Source organism: Arvicola amphibius, chromosome 4 (genome assembly GCF_903992535.2).
Source record: "Arvicola amphibius chromosome 4, mArvAmp1.2, whole genome shotgun sequence".
Classification (NCBI taxonomy): domain Eukaryota; kingdom Metazoa; phylum Chordata; class Mammalia; order Rodentia; family Cricetidae; genus Arvicola; species Arvicola amphibius.
The window spans coordinates 21,739,222-21,761,358 of NC_052050.1; the positions used below are offsets into that span (position 1 = coordinate 21,739,222).

At 41.0% G+C, this 22,137-nt stretch overlaps 2 protein-coding genes across 2 annotated transcripts; both read right to left on the minus strand.

Annotated features, from left to right (window-relative positions):
• Positions 1–1,348: 1,348 nt before the first annotated feature.
• Positions 1,349–3,426, minus strand: LOC119811402 (keratin-associated protein 10-1-like). The gene is made up of 3 exons (XM_038325343.2): positions 2,166–3,426; positions 1,881–2,086; positions 1,349–1,456 (listed from the first exon to the last, which is right to left on the minus strand). Exons 1-3 carry the CDS (start codon positions 3,424–3,426, stop codon positions 1,349–1,351), a joined length of 1,575 nt encoding a protein of 524 aa, XP_038181271.2.
• An 8,744-nt stretch (positions 3,427–12,170) lies between these two features.
• On the minus strand, positions 12,171–13,127 carry LOC119811403 (keratin-associated protein 9-3-like). Its single transcript, XM_038325344.1, has 2 exons — positions 13,086–13,127; positions 12,171–12,965 (listed from the first exon to the last, which is right to left on the minus strand). The coding sequence occupies exons 1-2, from the start codon at positions 13,125–13,127 to the stop codon at positions 12,171–12,173; spliced, it is 837 nt and encodes a 278-aa protein (XP_038181272.1).
• Positions 13,128–22,137: the final 9,010 nt, after the last annotated feature.

The following is a 22,137-nucleotide window of genomic DNA, read 5'->3' on the forward strand; positions in this document are numbered from 1 at the left end:
GGTGGCACACACCTTTATTCCCAGTTCTTTGTAGGCAGAGAAGGATAGATCATTGTGAGTTTTAGGTCAGCCTGGTCTATATAGTGATACCATGTCTCAAATACAACATCATCATCAATGACAATAATAATCAAGACCAAGAACATTTCACCCAAGGAATGCAATGTTGGTTCAACATGCAAATCAATAATTGTCATTCATCACATGACTAATCTTAAGGATAGAAATCACATGATCATACAAAAAAGTAGATATTTGATAAAATTCAAAATGTTTTCAGGATAGAAGTCCTGGAAAAATTAGGAATAGATGAGCCTTACTTTAAAACAATAATTGCTATATGAGAAACATATAGCTAATGTTATATTAGATAGGAAAAACAGAAAGCACCCTTCTTTACTTCTTTCCTTCTTTCTTTCTTTTCCTTCCTTTCTTCTTTTTCTCCCCCAAATCCACACTCTCATCAGGTAGCCTTCATCTTCCTAATGCTGGGGTACTCTTTTGCCCTCTGCTCATCCATCAACGTCCTTGTATTTTTCTTCATGCATGTCACACTATGGGTAACTGACCCCATACTCAATGTTGACTGACAAGAAAACATCCCACAAAGCTCTGAAGGAAATTTTCTCTTTTCTAGAGGCAAGGAGAAGAGAGGAATAGTGACCGATAAATCAGTTCCCATCCAAAAAAAGAATCAGGTCACTGTGAAGATAAATGGAGGAAGAAGAGTTTAAACAGTGAGTAGCAGGTTTTGAAGTTTTGCTGTTTTTCTACATGATAATTATCACTCATTTGCTTTTTGCATTTATAAAACATACTGGAATAACACTGATGTGTTAGTTGTTTTTTAATTTAATACCCATGAAACCATTTAGTGTTATTTGCATGTGCACAATTATGGAACCATGTACAGGAGCAGGAGTGGTGTCTCAGAGCTCTCACCACTGAAGAAAACTGACTTCCTTCCCCCAAGACTTGCCTAAGATCCAAAGACCTGGTAGATGGCATTGGGTCCAGTCTCTCTGTCTCTGTCTCTCTCTCCTTCTCTCTCTCTCTCTGTCTCTCTCTGTCTCTGTCTGTCTCTCTCTCTCTCTGTGTGTGTATGTGTTGTACAATACTGTTCACAGAGCTCAAAGAACTGCCATCTTGTAGCATCCAGCTGTGTTACTTTGTAAAATATCATCTCATTATGGCTTGGTTACTGTTTACATCCCTCACAGAGCAGTGGGAGGGTCAGGAGTCCTCAACTGAGCATCAAGCTATATCCTACCACCAGTTGCTTGCAACTCTGCTCTAACCGTGGGTGGTCATGGGAAGGGTCCAGAGAAGATTAGGGGTGAGACTCAATCTATTCAGCTATGGGAAAGCCCTCAATGCTGCTAGGTAAAGACATTCCAGTGTAGCCTTTTTCAGGGAGGCACACCCATGCTCCTGTAAGCAGTCCCTCACCTGTGCTCTGTAAGGAAACCCAATAAACTCATTGAGTTCTCAGAGTCAACTTTTATGGAATCTACTTTGGTTTGTTGGTGGGTCTTTAAAAGGAGTAGATGCTGTTTGTGTCTACTTCTACTCAGGGAAGGAATTTTAACGAGTGTGTGCGCTTATTGGACAGAGAGAGAGACAGAGACAGAGAGAGACAGAGGAGAGAGACAGAGAGAGACTATATTACATTGCACAATAAAAAACTTTTTGAGCACAAGAATCTAACAAGTAATTTATTAAAATGTAATAATGACAAACAATGAGGAATGAATAACAGGCAAGAATTTGTTAATTTTCCATACATTTTTCATCATTTTATTTAAAGTGCCTTTCTTGGTTATTCAAAGGGAAAGATGAAGATCCGTCTCAGAAAAGAAGATGCGGGCTGGGCTTCATACAGAGAGAAAGGAGAGTGAGAGTGAGTGGATTTGCATTCCATCAAGGTGACTGATAGTCTTCCGAGTGGTCATAGCCTCAGAAGACCATGGGACATAGAGAGACTGGTGAGACACAAGGACAGTTGTCTGGGCATTGTTCAGCTGGAAAGTTGATGAGCAGTAGGCCTGGCAGCAGCTGGACTCAGCAGCAGGGCTGGAAGCACCAGCTGGTCACATGAGTTGGTTTCAATCAGGTGGTCTAGCAGCAAGTGTTTTCACAGCAGGTTGGGCAGCAGCAGGGCTCACAGTAGCTGGGCTGGCAGCAGCAGGACTCACAGCAGCAGGGCTGGCAGCAGCAGGGCTCACAGCAGCAGGGCTGGCAGCAGCAGGGCTCACAACAGCAAGGCCGACAGTAGCAGATTTCACAACAGCTGGGTTGACAGCAGGGTGTGCAGCAACAGCTGGTCACACAGGTTGGCTTACAGCAGGTGGTCTTGCAACAGGTGGTCTCACAGCAGCTGGGCTTGCAGCAGGGTGGACAGCAGCAGCTGGTCACACAGGTTGGCTTACAGCTGGTGGTCTTGCAACAGGTGGTCTCACAGCAGCTGGGCTTGCAGCAGGGTGGACAGCAGCAGCTAGTCACACAGGTTGGCTTACAGCAGGTGGTCTTGCAACAGGTGGTCTCACAGCAGCTGGGCTGGCAGCAGGGTGTGCAGCAGCAGCTGGTCACACAGGTTGGCTTACAGCAGGTGGTCTTGCAGCAGGTGGTCTCACAGCAGCTGGGCTGGCAGCAAGGTGGACAGCAACAGCTGTTCACACAGGTTGGCTTACAGTAGGTGGTCTTGCAGCAGGTGGTCTCACAGCAGCTGGGCTTGCAGCAGGGTGGACAGCAGCAGCTGGTCACACAGGTTGGCTTACAACAGATGGTCTCACAGCAGCTGGGCTTGCAGCAGGGTGGACAGCAGCAGCTGGTTACACAGGTTGGCTTACAGCAGGTGGTCTTGCAGCAGGTGGTCTCACAGCAGCTGGGCTTGCAGCAGGGTGGACAGCCGCAGCTGGTCACACAGGTTGGCTTACAGCTGGTGGTCTTGCAACAGGTGGTCTCACAGCAGCTGGGCTTGCAGCAGGGTGGACAGCAACAGCTGTTCACACAGGTTGGCTTACAGCAGGTGGTCTTGCAGCAGGTGGTTTCACAGCAGCTGGGCTGGCAGCAGGGTGGATAGCAGTAGCTGGTCACACAGGTTGGCTTACAGCAGGTGGTCTTGCAGCAGGTGGTCTCACAGCAGCTGGGCTTGCAGCAGGGTGGATAGCAGCAGCTGGTCACACACGTTGGCTTACAACAGGTGGTCTTGCAGCAGGTGGTTTCACAGCAGCTGGGCTTGCAGCAGGGTGGACAGCAGCAGCTGGTCACACACGTTGGCTTACAACAGGTGGTCTTGCAGCAGGTGGTTTCACAGCAGCTGGGCTTACAGCAGGGCTGGCAGCAGCTGGTCACACAGGTTGGCTTACAGCAGCTGGTCGTGCTGCAGGAAGGCTGGCAGCAAGGCAAGCAGCAGGAGTTGGCCATGGTGTCCGGTGTGGTTGGAGGGTTCCTGTCAACAGGTGAGGTTTTTACAATATGATGGGGTCTTGCATTTTGGACCTTTTATATGTCAGACCTTCAAGCCTTGAACCAATCAGTCAGACTTTTCCTTGATGTTGTTTACACCGCTTTTCATATTCAGTATATGTTTCATAGGGAAGTGCCTCTCAATGGTATGCATCATTTGAAAGTTTAATCTGATAATTCTACCAGAATAACTCATAGGAACTGTTTCAATAAATAGAAGGGTATTGTTCTACCAGTCTTCCTGTATCCTGCGTCATCATCTGATCATGGGGTAACCCTTGATGTCATGGGAGCATCAGAGTATATCTGTTTGTCTTCATTTTGTCTGTTCTTTTTTTTTTTTTTTTTTGGTTTTTTGAGACAGGGTTTCTCCATAGTTTTAGAACTTGTCCTGGAACTAGCTCTTGTATACTAGGCTGGCCTTGATCTCACAGAGATCTGCCTGCCTCTGCCTCCCAAGTGCTGGGATTAAAGGCATGCGCCACCACCGCCCGGCCATTTTGTCTGTTTTAATTAGTGAGATTTTTCGTTGGGCTGTTAGCTCATGAAAACCAAGATGGAGACTTACTGCTAATTATGAAAGCTCGGCCTTATCCTAGACTTGTTTCTAGCTCGCTCTTATAACTTAAATTGATCCATTGCTATTAATCTATGTGCTCCCTTGTGACTCATGGTTTTTAGACTGCTGTATGTTCTGCTTCCTCTGTGTGTTACTGGCAACTCTTGCATTTCTTCTCTGAGGCCATCTCTCCCCAGAAGTTCTGCCCAAACTTTTTTGGCTTGCTATTCATCATTCAGATCTTTATAAACCAACTACATGACACTTCTTCACACAGTGTAATTTAATATTTGGGAAACAGTCCTCAACTTATGAAGTACCTGCACGATGATGCTATGTTCACAGGGATGGACTGGCTGAGTGTCTGTACTATTATACATGATTTCTCACTTCAGATCAGCCAAGATATCTCTTTCTTTACATGCTCCTCCACCTGTGCATCTCAGAAGCATTCGGGATACGGATATCTTGCACAGTATCTTCCTTATGAGGCTCAATTATAGAAAAGAGATGGAAGTACAAATACTTGAGAGTGAGAAGATATCAAAATGTGTGTCTGTGTGTGTGTGTAATGATCCTAATTTATTTTGTTTTGATATGATCAAACTCATATTTCTGCCATACAACAGTTCCACAGAGGCGAACACGAATAAGAAGCTGACTGCAGACAGACAGGAGATTCAGTGCTATTGGTTTTGTGTTCTTTCCCTGTCTTTTTGTCTTTTTCCTTCTGCCTGCTTGCATGTCCTTCTGTCTTACTATCTCAGCATGCCACCCCTTCTTTATTTTCTTCCTCTATTGCTTTTCTCTGTGTGTAGTGATGGATTTAAGATAAGTTGAAATATAGCAAGTAGACATGCACATTTTTATTGTGTGTGGATTATTGATTATTCGATTCTTTTTTGAATTTTTTTCCTTTTTATATTTTCACCATACCTCATGCATAAAAATAGAATATACATATTAAATGCTACTGTAAGAGAATGATCTGATATTATTTAACATGATAGAAAATAGTTTTGTGGTGGTGGTGCATAGTTTATTTTGAACCCTTGGGAGACTGAGGCAGGGGTATTGTTTTGAATTTGCGGGCAACCTTGTTTATAGAGCTAGTTCCAAGACAGGCATGGATACACAGAGAAACCCTGTCTTGAGAAAGTATAAGAAAAAAGAAAACAAGGAAAATAATTTCAGGGAAAAGGGCCCTTTTCAACCTTTACACATTTATGAAAAACATTGTGACATCTTCCTCCCTGTCAGCTTATGCTGTACACTCTCTGCTGCCTCACTCAGGTCTGCTTTGCTCCCCTATTATGTTCATGTCATTTATTTCCTCTTTAAATGTGCAATCTTTGTCTTTTTTAGTCCTATTTATTTTTACCAATATGGTATCATCATTTCCAATGTTTGCATGTAAGTCTAAATATTATGTTAAGGCTGAAAGATTTCAATGATTTATATAGTAAACATTGTACCTATTTATTAAAGCTATCAATGGTTTCTGTGGCTGATTTTACAACCTGATAAAGCAATAGTTGCTTGACTGCCATGGTGGCAGACATTTCTCCATTGTATATCGACCTTTGTGACTGTAAGTGCAAACAGAGGAGTAATTTAACTGGATCATGTGACAGTTTTATTTTGAGCTCTTTGAGGAAACTTCAAACCAATTTCCATGGGTATTATGCTAATGTGCACATTATCATCAAGACTTAAAAGAGTCCTTTCTTTCCTCCCTGTTTCCTAAGCATTTACTGTTGTTTTCCTTGATGGCAGCCTTCCTGAGTGGGGAGAGATGGAATTTCATAGGTAGTTTTGAATTTTATTTCCCTGATGACTACTTATGTTGTTTTTTCATGCATATACAGGACATTTGTACTATATTTTTGAAATATTCAAATAATTGTTTCACTTATGGATTGGGTTACTTTCAGGTTTGTTGTTAATTTTTAAAATAATTGTGTATTTAAGACTTGAATACACTGGATGAATAGCTGGGAATGGGTTTTCTTCTGTTTTTCCTTTCTGTTGTCTGTCTTATCTGTTCATTGTATCTTACTTGCGAAGAAGCTATTTATTTGGTGTGGCTACATCTGCCACTTCTTGCTGTTCTTCTTTTTTTTCCCATGGTTTAATTTTTATATTTAAAATTTCCATCTCCTCCCCTCCTCCTCCCTCTTCCCTCCCCTCCCCTCCACCCATACCCACCCTCCCTCCCTCTCCAGGCCAAGTAGCCATCAGGGTTCCCTACTCTTGACTGAGGTACTGAAGAGCTGTTGAGAATCTTATTGCCTGTGCCCATAACCTTCATGTTTTCTATTTATAAGCTTTATGCAATATTTGAGATCTTCTTAATTTTGATTTTCAGCCTGTTAAAGTTTTCATTATACTGTTCCTTCACATCCTTGGTAAAGTTCATCTATAAGATCTTTTTTCTTGTGGACTTATTGTGAGTGGAATAGTTTATATAACTTCCTTCACAGTGCGGTCATTATTGTTTTCTATATGTTGATTTTATATTGTGTAAATTAAAAGTGCTTCCTAAATGTAAGATTTTAAAAAAACCTTTTAATAATAGAAACATGAACAGACATAATTTTTCTTACTCTTCTCAGGTTATTGTCCCTTTGTCTTGTGGCTCTGGCTAAGACTAAGCAGAATTTACAAGAGTGGAGAAAGTGGGGGAACCTACCATTTTCTCTTTCCAGGCTTTAGGTAAAGTGTCCCCAATGAAATAACAATAAGAAGAATTTATTTCCCCACTCTCATAGTTTACCACAATATCAAAAATTATCAAAGTAAAACTCACCCTAAAATTTTTAGAATTTAAATCTACCCCGTGTCTACTGAAATATCAGATAATTATAGAACATTCCACCCAACACATAAGGAACACACATTCTTCTCAGAAGCACATGGAATCTTTCCCAATATTTATCACACCATAGGCCACAAAGCAAGCATTAACAAGTACAAGAAAGGCAATAATTTCTTTATCCTATCAGACTGCATTAGCACAAATGTAGAAACCAATAACAACAACGTATACAGAACTACATGAATAATTAAAAATTCACTCAAATCCTTGCCTTTGAGTGAGCTGGTTGTATTTGAATAATAGGGAAGACATTAAACTTCTTAGACACAACTGAGAATCAATGGACAGGCTATTAGCTTCACTGGTGATCAGTTAGGGAATTCATAAAAGTTACAGCTATAAGTGTCTCTACACACAAACCCTCAGCAAAGTCTCAAATAAACAACCTAATGATGCATCTGAACTCTTTAGATAAACAATAAGCATTTAATCTAAATTTTAGTAGAAGGTAAGAAATAATAAAACATAGGCCAGAAAGTAATGAGGTAGACACAGAAAGAACAATAGACAGCCTCCCAACTCATGGGAGGCAGAGGCAAGTGGATCCCTGTGATTTTGAGACCAGCCAGTTCACCAGCATGAGTTCCAGGATAGACTCCAAAGATACACAGAGAAACCCTGTCTCAAACAGCCAAAAGAAACAAAAGAACAATATACATAACCAATCAACAGAGATAATGTTCTTTGAAAGACTTTACTTGATTGACAAACCTATGGCCCAGTTATTCAAAATGAAAGAATGAGAATATCAAAATGAATAAAGTCACAATAAATGGGGAAGTTACAGTAGACCCCAGTGAAATTCAGATTATTAGGAGATACTGCAAAAATTATTTTTTCCAAAACTGGAAATTTTAGATAAACTTGATAAATATATAAATATATAGGATCTAACAAAAATAAAGCCAGAACAGACCCACATTGAACAATGAGAATAATGCAATAATTAAATATCTTTCCACAAAAAAGTTCAGAACATGGTCACTACTAAATTCTATCAAATTTTAGGGATGACCTAATAACAATGTTTTTCAACTCTTTTATGAATGAAGCATGGGAAAGAACAGTACCAAATTCATCTCCCAAAGCCAATATTATCCTGATACCAAACCCAGAGATGCACAATGAAAAAGAAAATGATACTTCTATTTTCTACAAATATAACACAATATTTTGACCACATTTCCCCTCTCCTGCAAACTGTACTCTAGTATACACTGAAAAGATCATATATCAAGATGAAGTAGATTGAGCCTGGGATGATAGCACACACATTTCTTCCCTGTACTTGGAGGCAGAGGCAGGTGGATCACTGTCATTTTTAGGTCAGTCTGGTCTGTTGACAAGTTTTGTCTCACTGGGTCCTACAGTCATTCACTTCCAAAGAAATACACAGAGTCTTATATTAATTATAAATTGTTTGGTCTATTAGCTCAGGTTTATTACTAACTAATTATTTACAACTTAAATTAACACATAATTCTTGTCTATGTTTAGCCTTGTGGCTTGGTAACATCTCAGTGAGTTATTCTTACCTTGTTTCCTCTGCATCTTTCTGGTGACTGCAAGTTAAGTCTTCCCTCTTCCTAGAATTTTCCTAGTGTGGTCACCCCACTTATACTTCCTGCCTGGCTACTGACCAATCAGATTTTTATTAAATCAATGCAAGTGACAGACCTTTACAGGGTAAAAGAGCATTAAAACACAGCAATTCCCTGTTTTTTCTTATCAAAATATTAACTCTGAATCTAATCTTCTTTGTTTACCTTTTTTTCCTGACCATTATCCATAACTGCTTGTAACCAATACTTTAAACAAAGACAGACATCCATTATCCATATTTTGGAAATGCGGGCATAATTTTCTAGGTTACTTCCTGCTGATTGAGTGTGTTGATAATCAGATGGGATTCCCCCTTCCCCCAATTTAGGATTATGGTCAAGTCCCGACTGGAATGTTCTTTGACCCTAGATCATCTCAACCAGCAGTCTTGAGGCTGTTATATGTGTAGACTCAGAGAAACCTGCAAGAGAGGTGCTCTGAAATGTTGGATCATCTGGGCCATGCACTAATTATGGCAATTTTTCAGGGAGTCTTCTTTAATCAAAACTGATTGTTTTCAAACTCAGAATGAATCCACAGTCTCTCACTTACTGTGGAAGCAAAAACAAAACCTCTTTAACATATCATTAGAGTAAAAATTTGAAGTCAAGGTATTTTCAAAATGCATATGTTAGATTAATCTAGCAGCATTTATAATCAAATATCTTTTAGCAGCTGTTGCTCCTTCCTGAACAGTCAAACAATTCAAAGACAAGACAATAACACACAGTATCCATATTCTCAGTGTATCTTCTACTTTTATGTGACTTTATATTTTTAAACTCTATTTCTTATATTTTAAATTTTAATTATTGGTGTCTTGTGTCAGGGTTTCTTGGTGTATCTTTGCTTATCCTGGAACTCACTTTGTAGATCAGGCTGACCTTGATCTCATAGCGATCCACCTGCCCATGACTCCCAAGTGTTGGGATTAAAGGTGTGTGTCACCACACCTTGAATGCAGAGAGATCCCCCTGCTTCTGCCTCCTAAGTGCTGGGATTAAAGTTGTGCCACCACACCCAACTACTCTATTTTATTCTTTATTATTTTATGGACTTTATCCTTTTTCTTTTTTCTCCCAAGCCTACACATATTTTTAAACACACTGTAAACCATTTAGAGGTTTTCTTCAACTGAATCTATCTTTACTGTATATCTCTCTTTTTCTGACCACATGCATCTTTAATCTGCTAAACCATAAGGCTAGGATTAAAACCATGGCTTTACGGCTTGATCCAACCCAATCATTAGCTTTCTGAGCGTCTAGACTCATGGTGGAGGTACTAGCCAGAGCCATGTTAATTGTCACAAATCCAAGGCATTTCAAAATCCCTGCCACCAACAAAAAGCATGCTGTTAGCTATTCATAAACACAATTTATGTTTTCTTGATGGGCCTCTTTAAAGGGCTGCTAAGGTGTTTTCAGCTAAAGCTGAGTCAGGAAGTCTCTCTTAAATGAGACATGTTTGCCTCTAGCAAACACACCCCACCTGAGGAAATGCTTCTACCAAAAAGCCATGCTTAACTCTGTTCTTTTTGTGTCTAGAATTCCTTTTGCAAACTCTCTCAGGTTTAAAGTGGATTTAGTTATCCATGTTGTTGACAGTAGTTTCTGTCTGGCTCAGTCCTGCAGCCATTCAGTCCCAAAGAAACTCGCAGAGGCTTACATTAATTATATACTTGTGGCCTAGTAGCTCAGGATTCCTATTAACTAATTCTTACATCTTAAATTAGCCTATTTTTCTTGTCTATGTTTGATTCATGATTGGCTACCTTTTATCAGTGAGGCATTCTCATCTTGCTTCTTCTGCATCTGGCTTCCTCAGTGTCAACTGCAGACTCTTTCCTCTTGCCAGAATTTCCTGTTCTTGTCTCCCTACCTCTACTTCCTGCCTGGTCACCCCACCTGTACTTCTTCCCTGGCTACTGGCCAATCAGCCTTTTATTAAAACACAAGTTACAAATCTTTACAAAGTTCAAGACTATTGTTCCACAGTATGGCTGAGAAATTAGTATATAATGTTGCAGCTTGTAGCAGATTTTAACATTAGTTTTTGCATTTTTAAGCCTGAACAGCAGAATCAACTATTCTATTTAGACCATTGCCATTGAGTTCATCTCCACTGTTTGACGTTCACACATCACCTTTTTTCCACCAGTCAGTCTCATGGGTGTCAATTTGAAGTTCTTGAATTGCATGCTTTTGTAGACTTTCTTGGTCAAGAGAGTAGCAAACTATTTTCACAGGTTACCTCAGGTTATTTTCAGGAAGAAGTGAAGGAGTGGCACTCCTCTGTTTATGTCAATCCTATGAATAGTCAAAAAGTCAAGCAACCCAAGCAGCCATCAAACATAAATGGATGAAAATGCACAACAGAAAGACCACTTCTCTGGGATTCCACTCAAATGATGTGTCTGAAAGTAGGATTCAGGGAAGAAAGAACCAAGAAGTTTCTTTCAGGGTATGGGGTAAGGGACATGGGGAGTGAATAAACATTTGCTGTTTGCTTCCAGTTGTTCCAGAGATCTAACGGATGGCATTGGTGTGTGTGTGTGTGTGTGTGTGTGTGTGTGTGTGTGTGTTACAGTTCTGTTCTCTGAGCCAAAGAATCACAACCTTGGAGAATTCTTCTGTGGCCCTTTCTAAGAGTTCCTCCCAGCTGGGCTTAGTTACTCTTTACATCCCTCACAGAGAGATGGAAGGGTGAGGAGTGCTCACTTGAGTATCCAACTCTTCCCTGCCATCAGTTGTATGCAACTCTGCTCTAACTGTGAGAGATCTTGAGTAGGGACTATATCACCAGCAAAGACTAGATGTGGGAATCCTACTCTGTAGGTATGCGAAAGCCATCAACCCTGGTAGGTAAAGACATTGCAGTGTAGCATTTTCAGGGAGCCACAACCTCATACCTGTATGCAGTCCCTCATTTGTACTGTAAGGGAGCCCAAAAAGCCATTGACTTCTCAGAGGCAACTTTGGTAGAATCCTGCTTTGTTTTGTTGGTAGAAGATTAGGAAGAGCAGATGCTGTTTCCATTTCCTGTTAGGAAGGAGTTTTATCAACACTGTTTTTTGCATGTGTGTGTGTGTGTGTGTGTGTGTGTGTGTGTGTGTGAAAGAGAGAGAAAAACAAACACACACAGAGAGAGAGAGACAGAAAGTGAGACAGAGAGAGAAGGAGAGGGAAATAAAAAGACCTTTATTTATAGCACAATAAAATGTCTTTGGAGTATATGATACAGTATCAAGTGATTTATCAAAGGGTAATAATGACAGACAACTTGGAATAAATAACAGTCCAGAATTTTTATTAAATGTTCATACATTTTTGTTAATTTTATTTAAAGTTTCATTTTTGGTTATTCAGAGGGAAAGATGAAGATCTGGAAAGAGGGGAAGCTGCAGGCTGGGCTGCATACAGATAAAAGAGTGAGTGGACTTGCATTCCGTCAAGGTGACTGAGAGGTTTCCGAAGTGGTTATAGCCTCAAAAGATGATGGGAGTATTCTGCCCACATGGCAAGACTGGTGTGACACAAGGACAGTTTTTTGGGCATTGTTCAGTTGGAAAGTTGATGAGCAGTATGCCTGGCAGCAGCTGGACTCACAGCAGCAGGGTTGGAACTACCAGCTGGTCACATGAGTTGGCTTCCATCAGGTGTTCTAGCAGCAGGTCTTTTCACAGCAGGTTGGGCAGCAGCAGGGCTCACAGCAGCAGAGCTCACAGCAACAGGGCTGGCAGCAGCAGGGCTCACAGCAGCAGGGCTGGCAGCAGCAGGGCTCACAGCAGCAGGGCTGGCAGCAGCAGGACTCACCGCAGCAGGGCTGGCAGTAGCAGATTTCACAGCAGCTGGGATGGCAGCAGGGTGGACAGCAGCAGCTGGTCACACAGGTTGGCTTACAGCAGGTGGTCTTGCAGCAGGTGGTTTCACAGCAGCTGGGCTGGCAGCAGGGTGGACAGCAACAGCCTGTCACGCAGGATGGCTTACAGCAGGTGGTCTTGCAGCAGGTGGTTTCACAGCAGCTGGGCTTGCAGCAGGGCTTGCAGCAGCTGGTCACACAGGTTGGCTTACAGCAGGTGGTCTTGCAGCAGGTGGTTTCACAGCAGCTGGGCTGGCAGCAGGGTGGACAGCAACAGCTGGTCACACAGGTTGGCTTACAGCAGGTGGTCTTGCAGCAGGTGGTCTCACAGCAGCTGGGCTTGCAGCAGGGTGGACAGCAACAGCTGGTCACACAGGTTGGCTTACAGCAGGTGGTCTTGCAGCAGGTGGTTTCACAGCAGCTGGGCTTGCAGCAGGGCTGGCAGCAGCTGGTCACACAGGTTGGCTTACAGCAGGTGGTCTTGCAGCAAGTGATTTTACAGCAGCTGGGCTTGCAGCAGGGTGGACAACAACAGCTGGTCACACAGGTTGGTTTACAACAGGTGGTTGTGCAGCAGGTGGTTTTGCAACAGCTGGGCTGGCAGCTGGGCTGGCAGCAGCTGGTCACAGAGGTTGGCTTACAGCAGGTGGTCTTATAGCAGGTGGTTTCACAGCAGCTGGGCTTGCAGCATGGTGTGCAGCAGCAGCAGCTGGTCACACAGGTTGGCTGGCAGCAAGGCAAGCAGCAGGAGTTGGTCATGGTGTCAGGTGTTGTTGGAGTGTTCCTGTCAACAGGTGAGGTTTTTACAGTATGATGGGGTCTTGCATTTTGGACCTTTTATATGTCAGACCTTCAAGGCTTGAACCAATCAGTAAGACTTTTCCTTGATGTTGTTTACACCGTTTTTCATATATAGTATATGTTTCATAAGGAAGTGCTTCTCAATGGTATGTATCCTTGGAAAGTTTAATCTGATACTTCTACCAGAATAACTCATAGGAACTCTTTCAATAAATGGAAGGGTATTGCACTTCCTGTGTCCTTGTATCCTGGGTCATCATCTGGTCATGGGGTAACCCTTCATGCCATAGAAGCATCAGAGTTTCTGTTTGTTTTCATTTTGTCTGTTCTTCATAGCGACATTTTTTCGTTGGGCTTACAGTTCATGAAAACCAACATGGAGACTTACTGCTAATTATGAAAGCTAGGCCTTTTCTAAGACTTGTTTCTAACTCACTCTTATAACTTAAATTAATCCATTTCTATTAATCTGTGTGCTGCCATGTAGCTCATGGCTTTTAGAACTTTTCCTGCAAGTTTTTCTTCATCTGTATCTGGCTAGCAACTCTTGCATTTCTTCTCTGAGACCATCTCTGCCCAGAAGTTTTGCCTAAACTTTTCCTGGCTTGCTATTCATCATTCAGATCTTTGTAAACCAATCACATGACACTTCTTCACACAGTAATATAATATTCTGCAACAGTCCTCAACTTATGAAGTACGTGCACGATGGTGCTGTGTTTACAGGGATGGACTGGCTGAGTGTCTGTACTATTATACATGATTTCTCACTTCAGATCAGCCCAGATATTTCTTTCTTTACCTGCTCCTCCACCTGTGTGTCTCAGAAGCATTAGGGATACAGATATCTGGCACAGTATGTCCCTTGTGATGCTCAACTATAGAAAAGAGATGGAAGTGTAAATACATGAGAGTGAGAAGATATCAAAATGTGTGTGTGTGTGTTTCTCTCTCTCTTTCTCTCTCTCTCTCTCTCTCTCTCTCTCTCTCTCTCTCTCTCTCTGTGTGTGTGTGTGTGTGTGTGTGTGTGTGTAATGGTCCTGATATTTCCTGTCCTGAGTGGTTCACCATGAGAATCATGCTTAGATTTCTGCCTTACAACAGTTCAACAGAGGCAAAGTCGAGCAAGAATATAACTGCTAACAGACAACAGATTCAGTGCTATTAGTTTCGTGTTCTTTTCCTGTGTTTTTGTCTTTTTCCTTCTGCCTGCCTGCATGTCCTTCTGTCTTACTATCTCAGTATGCCATCCGTTCTTTATTTTCTTTCTTTATTGCTTTTCTTTGTGTTTAGTGATAGATTTTAAAATAAGTTGAAATGTAGAAAGTAGACATGCACGTTTTTGTTGTGTTTGTAACTTGTGGATTACTGATTATTTTTTTTGAAGTTTTTATTCCTTTTTATATTTTCAACCATAATTCATACATAATAATAGAATATACACCTTCAATAACACTATAAGAGAATGATCTGATATTGTTTTACGCAAAAGAGAATATCTGAGTGTTGGTGGTGCATGCTTTTAATCCCAACACTTGGGAGACTGAAGTACAGGGATTGCTTTGAATTTGATGTCAACCTGGTTTACAGAGCTAGTTCGAGGATAGTTAGGGATACACAGAGAAACCCTGTCTCAAAAAGGATAAAGGAAAGAATAATTTCAGGGTACAGGGCCTTCTACATCCTCTGAATGCATTTGTTAAAAACAGATTGCGACATCTTCCTCCCTGTGCAAGGCACACTCTGATCACACTACTGTCTGCCTAGTGCCCTCTGCACACTCTCTGCTGCCCCGCTCAGGTCTGCTTTGCTCCCGTTTTCTTCATGTCATTTTCTTCTTCTAATTTCCATATGCAATACTTGCCATTCTTAGTCTCATTTATTTCACCTATTACAGGAACTCCATTTCCATCTGTATGTGTGCAAATATAGTAATTCTTTTTTAAGGGTGAATGATTTCAATTATTTGTATATTACTTGTTTTACTTTTTCATTAAATGCATTGATGGACTCTTGGGCTGATTTTACAAACTGACTAAAGTAATAGTCCCTTGCTGGCCATGGTGACAGATATTTCTCCATTGTATATTGACTTTGTTTTCTTTAGGTACAAACGGAGGTGTAATGTACCTGGATCACGTGTTAGTTCTATTTTTAGCTCTTTGAGGGAACTCCAAACTGATTTTCATAGGTATTATGCCAATTTACACATTCTCATCAACACCTAAAAGAGTTCTTTTTTTTTTTCTCCCTATGTCGTAAGCATTTAAAGTTTGTTTCCTGATGGCAGCCTTCTTGACTGGGGGTAGATGGAATTTCATAAGTAGTTTTGGTTTGCATTTCCCTGATGACTACTTATATTATTATTGTTTTAATGAATTTACTGTGTACTTATACTATTTTTTGAGATATTCAGACCTTTGCGCCTTCTGCCCACCCATGGACTGGTTCACTTTCAGTTTTGTTGTTAACTTTTATACTTATTATGTATTCTGCATATGAATCCCCAGAATGAATAGCTTCAAATGGGTTTTCTTCTGTTTTTCCATTTTTTGACTTTTACTTGGTTTATTGTTTCCTTATTTGCAAAGATATTTAATTTGATGCAATTGCATCTGTCATTTCTTGCTGTTATTTTCTGAGCTATTGAAGAACTTTTTGAGACTCTATTGCCTGTGCCCATGTTCTGAAATGTTTTCTTTAAACTTCTTCAAAGTTACAGATTTTATATAAATTTCTATTTTAATTATTTTTATTCATCATCATTATTATTTGAGTTTTTGGTCCTTTTGTTTAACAAAAGATCTCATTATGTAGCTCTCGCTGGCCTGGAATTCACTATGTAGATGAGGCTGGCCTCAATATCACAAAGATTTCCTTGAGTCTATCACATGAATATGGGGATTAAAGGCTTATTTCACTATGCCTGGTAATAATTTCATACATGTATATAAAATATTTTTTGTCATATCTCATTATCACTCTCTTGAATCTCCCTCTACTGAACCCTTTTCTCCCCCACAGTCTCCCACCTATATTCAGTGTGTGTGTGTGTGTGTGTGTGTGTGTGTGTGAGAGAGTGTGTGTGTGTCTGCATATGTGTGTATGTGTGCAACCCACTGAGTGTTATTACATGGGCAGTTATGGGCAAGATAACTCTGGTTATACTAGCGAAGAAAGTCACTTTTTTCCCCCAGCAACCACTTATTGGCACTGTTTCTTCAAGGAGGAATGGGGCCTCAGGAACTCGCCCCATCTACAATGGAATGTTAACAGTGTCTGTCTCCCCCACAAAGCTGTGTTCCACAGCGCTCCTCCTCATCCTCTGGCTCTTAGATAGTTTCTGTCCTCTGCTGCAGGATGTTTTCTGAGTCTTGGCGGGGGAATATGGAAAGCCTGTTTGATTACTTTGCGCACTTTAAACAGCCATGTTTTTCTGCCATTGCCATCATCGCCCATCGCAAGCAGAAGCTTCTCTGACCAAAAAATGGGAACAACACTAATTTATGGGAGCGTTTTAAGTGGTAGCTCTGTTTTTACTGAGTCAGAACTCTTATCATGAAACAGCACAAGACAGAAGTCAACAGTTCAGATTCCCTTTAAGGGTATAACTTGCAGGTAGCACAGGTACCCAGCTGTACATCAGCACTCCTTTAATCCCAGTACTTGGGAGGCAGAGGCAAGAGGATCTCTGTGAGTTCAAGGCCATGGTGGCTTACAGAGAGAGCTCCAAGACACTCTGGCTTACATAGAGAGATTCTCTTTTTGTTTCTTTGTTTTAAAAAGAGAACAGCTCAAATGGCTACAGAGTCATTTTGTACAAAGGAAACTTGTGAAAAGGAGCAGCTCAGAGATTAAGGGAGCAGACACCGGTGCTGTGATGGGAAGGAATGCCATTTCTCTACAGATAACTGACTGATGAAGCGTGGCATTTTAGAGGCCAGGGAGCCACACTTAGACAGTGTCTTGTGCAGTGCAGCCCAGCAGAAGGACACTGCTCCTTCATTGCTCGCATTATTTTTTCCTGATGGCATGAGATATCTTCAAACACTGGAATCTTATTTGTATAATGTTTGCGATATTAAAATGTCGTTTATGTAGTATCAGAAAAAGAGGAGATCAAAAGGTGTTGACATGTGTGTGAAGAAATTAGGACTCTTCAAACTTCAAAAAATGAAAATGATGTATTTATTATATTTTATGTATATGAGTGTTTTGCCTCCGTGTATGTATATACACCACATGCACAGGGATGTCCGAAGAGGGCACTGGATGCCTTGAAACAAGAATTGCAGGTGGTTGTGAGTTGCTATGCGGATGCTCGAAATGAACTGAGGTTTCTACTCAAGAGCAGTTTGTGCTCTTAACCGTGGTGCTGTCCCTCTAGCTCCAAATCCGGGAATCTAATACAGCAGTAAGAATATGAAGAGGATCAACAGCTGTGCAGAAATTTACAAAGAATCTTCAAAAAATAAAAGTAAAGGTACTTTATGATTCAATAGCCTTATTATCTCAGGAGAGTTATGCAAGTTAATTCAAACCAGAACTTTTTTTTAAATTCAAACATTTATTTTTAATCATGTTCATTTATTGAATGTAGTGAGGGAATCTATAAAGTCCTTTAAGTATGTCACAGACTCGTGTACTTTGATGATATTTGTTCTTCTAAGGCCCCTTCCCTGACTAGTTGCTCCCTTCTCATAGACATTCTATAGGATTTGACGTTCTGTATAAAATCTGCGTTTACAAATGAGAGCACTGGTTTAATAATTTTTTTGAGAGTGGTTTATTTTATTCAACATAATAATCTCATATGCAGCTCTTTTCTAGCAAATGACATGGTTGAAATCAGAATCCTAAGTTGCTACTGACACTCCCAAGTTTATGCTAATTCCATTAACAATTGATAAGATGTAACTGAATCTTCGATGCTCTTTGAAAAGAAAATGGATAAAGAAAATAAGAGAGTCCATTTCTATATATAAACCGACCAAAATGATATGTATAAAAGAAAGCAATGGAGAGAGAACAGGTCCTTGGGTTCTGGAAGCTGAGGTTGGAGGAACCAGGAAGATGGTAATCATAGGTTTTAAATTTCAATTATTCCAGATAGAAACCTTTCATGAATCTATTGTTCAATACCATGCTTTGTGTCACTGATGCAGGGAGGCCATGTTGGGCATATAAAAATCTACAGGTTATGTGAATTTTTCATTAAGTGATCCATCAAAATAAAATGACAGACTATGGAATGATGCTAGCACAGAGTTTATTAAAATTGCTTGCTTCCAGGGACATATCTCATAAGTGATCAGAAAGAAGAAAATAGCACATAAGAATCTGGGATTGGCTCAGAGGAAAATACAGTTGAGAAGATAAGTTAATACAAGGTTCATTTTGGGGGTAGTGTTTTCTTAGGTTATTTGGTAGGAGGGATAAAGATCCTAGCTCAGATTTTAAACTAACACAAGACCTTCACATTAGCACCCCATGAAGATAGCAGAAGATCCATAATCTCTGGAGATAAGGAGAGAGACAGGCTGAGGGGCACCATCCTTCATCAAAGCATTCGCCACACTTGAGTTGGAATTTACATTCCTCAGGTCTCCTGGTGAGAACATGAATGGGCTCTACAAATTTTAATATGTGACTCTTGCATCTAGGGCATGTCAACTCTCCCCAGAGCATGGTTGTGCAGATGTTTCCTAGGGAGTTGCTCAGCAGCAGCAAGGCTGACAGCAGGGTGTGCTGCAACAGATGTTCACACAGGTTGGCTTGCAGCAGGTGGTCTTGCAACAAGTGGTCTTGCAGCAGGTTCTTTCACAGCAGGTGGGCACGCAGCAGCAGGGCTGGGAGCAGGTGGGCAGGCAGCAGCAGGTGGGCACACAGCAGCAGGTGGGCACGCAGCAGCAGGTGGGCACGCAGCAGCAGGTGGGCACGCAGCAGCAGGGCTGGCAGCAGCAGGGCTTGCAGCAGAGTATGCTGCAGAAACATGGGGGACAGCAAGGTTGGCAGCCGATGGACTCAGGGCAGCAGGGTTCACAGCAGCAGGGCTGGCAACAGGTGGTCTTGCAGCAGCATGGCTCACAGCAAGGTGGGCAGCAGCAGAGGGCCATGGTAGCAGGTGTGGAGGGTTTTACTCTGTGTAAATTTCAACTGTGTAGCACGTTTTTCCAGTCAAGGCCTTTTATACCACGGGCCTCCAAGGTTTGAGCCAATCAGAAAGACTCTTCTTCTTTGGTCACCATTTCCATATTTAATTTGTTTTCATGAAAAAGAAAATTCTCACCTCATGCTCTGAATCATTTGGAAGCATTCTTTTCTTATTTGGGGATAGCCTACTTGAACTCTTTCCAGTAGCTCAGGCGCTCCTCCCGTCAGCTTTGTTGCAGCTCTAGTCCTCGTCTGGTCTTTGGTAGCTCCTGCTCTATGGGAAGGTCAAGATTCCTTCGTTCTTACAACTTTCTTCTGCCATCTGTGCTTAGATTCATAAATGTCTCTGGGCATGAGTGTGCTGTATTCACTATGATGGACTCAACACCCGGTTCCCTGTCTGTTTGCCCACAAAGCCCAATTCCAAACTGTCCCAGGCGTGTGTCATTCTCTGTATAAATTCCCATCCCTCTGTATTTGGGGGTCATTACGTTTGGTTTGAGATAAGGTTGTGTGGAATAGTGTTTTTCATAGCAGAGTGGAACCAGCACTGGTTGGCATAAAAAAAAAAAACCCAGCATATTAAGAATAAGGAGGTATCAGGGGAGATGTGAGTGGCCATCATTCCTGACTGACTGTTTACTCCGAGGAGCTCATGGGGAGGAAGTCCTTAGATTCAGACACAAGAGTATGAGCAGGTGACTCCAGTGCTCATCTGGCTGTCAGCAGGGGACAGTGACCTTAGACTGGTGATCTCCTGATTTCCTCAGTTTGCTTTGCTCTCTATAATTTTATCCCCATCCTTACTGTCTGGTTTTTCTCCTCCATTGTCTTCTCTGCTCTACCTCTTTTCTTTCTATTCAGTGAAAGAATCATGATTATTTGAGACATACCTAATTTATTACCTAATTTATCTGTGGGGAATAAGAAGCACACCTTTCCCTATTTTTAGCCTACTATTCACACTAAAAATACATAGTTATTCATGTATTAATTAATATGTTAATTTCCCATTTGAGATAATAAAGGATGGACACAGCCACACCGCCATTTACAAAATGGAATTTAACGTTAGTTTTTGCAAACCATTTCATGTCGCTTATCCTCAAAAGCTGGTTCTCACTCTCTTAGAGGGTCGGTCTCCCAATCTTGGCATCACTTTGAACATCTTTGTGACTCAAAACCAGTCTGTGTCCTTGTTCATAAGATGACTGTGTCAACCCTCCCTATCCTGACCCCAGTTTGTTCATTCTCGTGTTTGTGTAATATTCCACTCAATGAATTTTGACACTGCTCACTGACTGGGATTTTGCCCCTAGAAACAGGTTGTTTATAGTTTGGGACTATTCAAAACAGCACTGCTAGAAATGTTTCTTTTAAAAACACTATGGCTGTAAGTACACATCCAGGTGCCTGGAGGTCTGCTTAGCAAGGTTGGTACTTTGCTTTGCAGGAGCTTAGTGCTTCTTTTACTAGATTTATTCTTGGATAGTATCTTTTTTTGTTGGACCATATGTGTTTTTTAATTTTTTTATTATTTTACTTTATTTTTATTTTTTGAGACAGTGTTTCTCTGTATAGTCCTGTCTGTTCTGGAACTCACTCTGTCAAACAGGCTTGTCCTGAACTCATAGAGAGCCACCTGCCTTGCATCTCCAGCGCTGAGATTAAGGGTGTGTACCACCACCGTCTGGCTGCACTCTATGTGTTTTAATTTAAAACTTATATTTCTGTGTTTTATGACATATAGAAATTGATTTGGATAAATCAATTTTTTCAAAACAGTGCAATTGATCACAACGTTGTCCTGAATGCATGTAAGACAGTTTGATCATATTCCCTCACCATCACCCTCTCTGATGTCCTCTGTGGCCTCTTCCTGATTCTCTTTCTCTTCCCAAATTGTCCTATTGCTTCTTTCGTGTCCCCACCCCTCCTTAGATGAGAGAAACTTCACCTTTGTCTTTGGAGTTCTACTTATTCACTTATCAAGATGATCTCCCAATTTTATGTTTTCTGGAAAATGATATCTTTTATTCTTCCTCATATGCACCATGTCTTATTCACGCATCCATCCACTGACAGACAGGCAGGTTGGTTCTTTGTTGTATGTACTGTGGAGTAGTCACATGGTGGTTATAACTTTAATTTTTTTTAAAGACCCTAGAAGCTAATTTCCATACAGACTGTGCTAATTTCCATTCCCATCACAGTGTGTAAAGGTTTCCTTTTCCTCTGGATCCTCAGTAGCACTTGTTATTGTTGTTTTTCTTGATGACAGCCCTTCCTGAGGGTAGAGAGGTAGAATTTCAAGGAAGGTTTGATTTGTATTTCCTGGTGGTAAATGGTATTAAACATTTTTCTTTTATTCATTGGTACTTTTGTTTTATAAAAAGTCTTCAAATAATTTGATGCTTTAGTTATTATATAATCTTTTCATTTTAGATTTTATATTCTCATATATATGTATATGTATCCACTTTGGATAACTAGTTGGCATTATTCCTACTCAGATTGTCACCTGTCCATGTGGCCTGATCAGGTTTATTGGTTTTCTACACAGCTGTTCTTTGTCTGCACTTAAAAAGGTTATTGGGGGATACACATGATGCTATATCACCCATAGTGATGAACTAAATATTTGACTTCAAGCCTGAATCTCCATTAGATTGATTAGTGATACTCACAGCATACAGAGGGGAATGGGGAATCCCACATCAGTTCAGGCTTCTGTCTCCATAAGAGCCTATCCATCATTGTCTCTGTATGAAGATAGGCTTATGTTTTGACAGAGGTAAGGAGCAGCAAGAAGTGA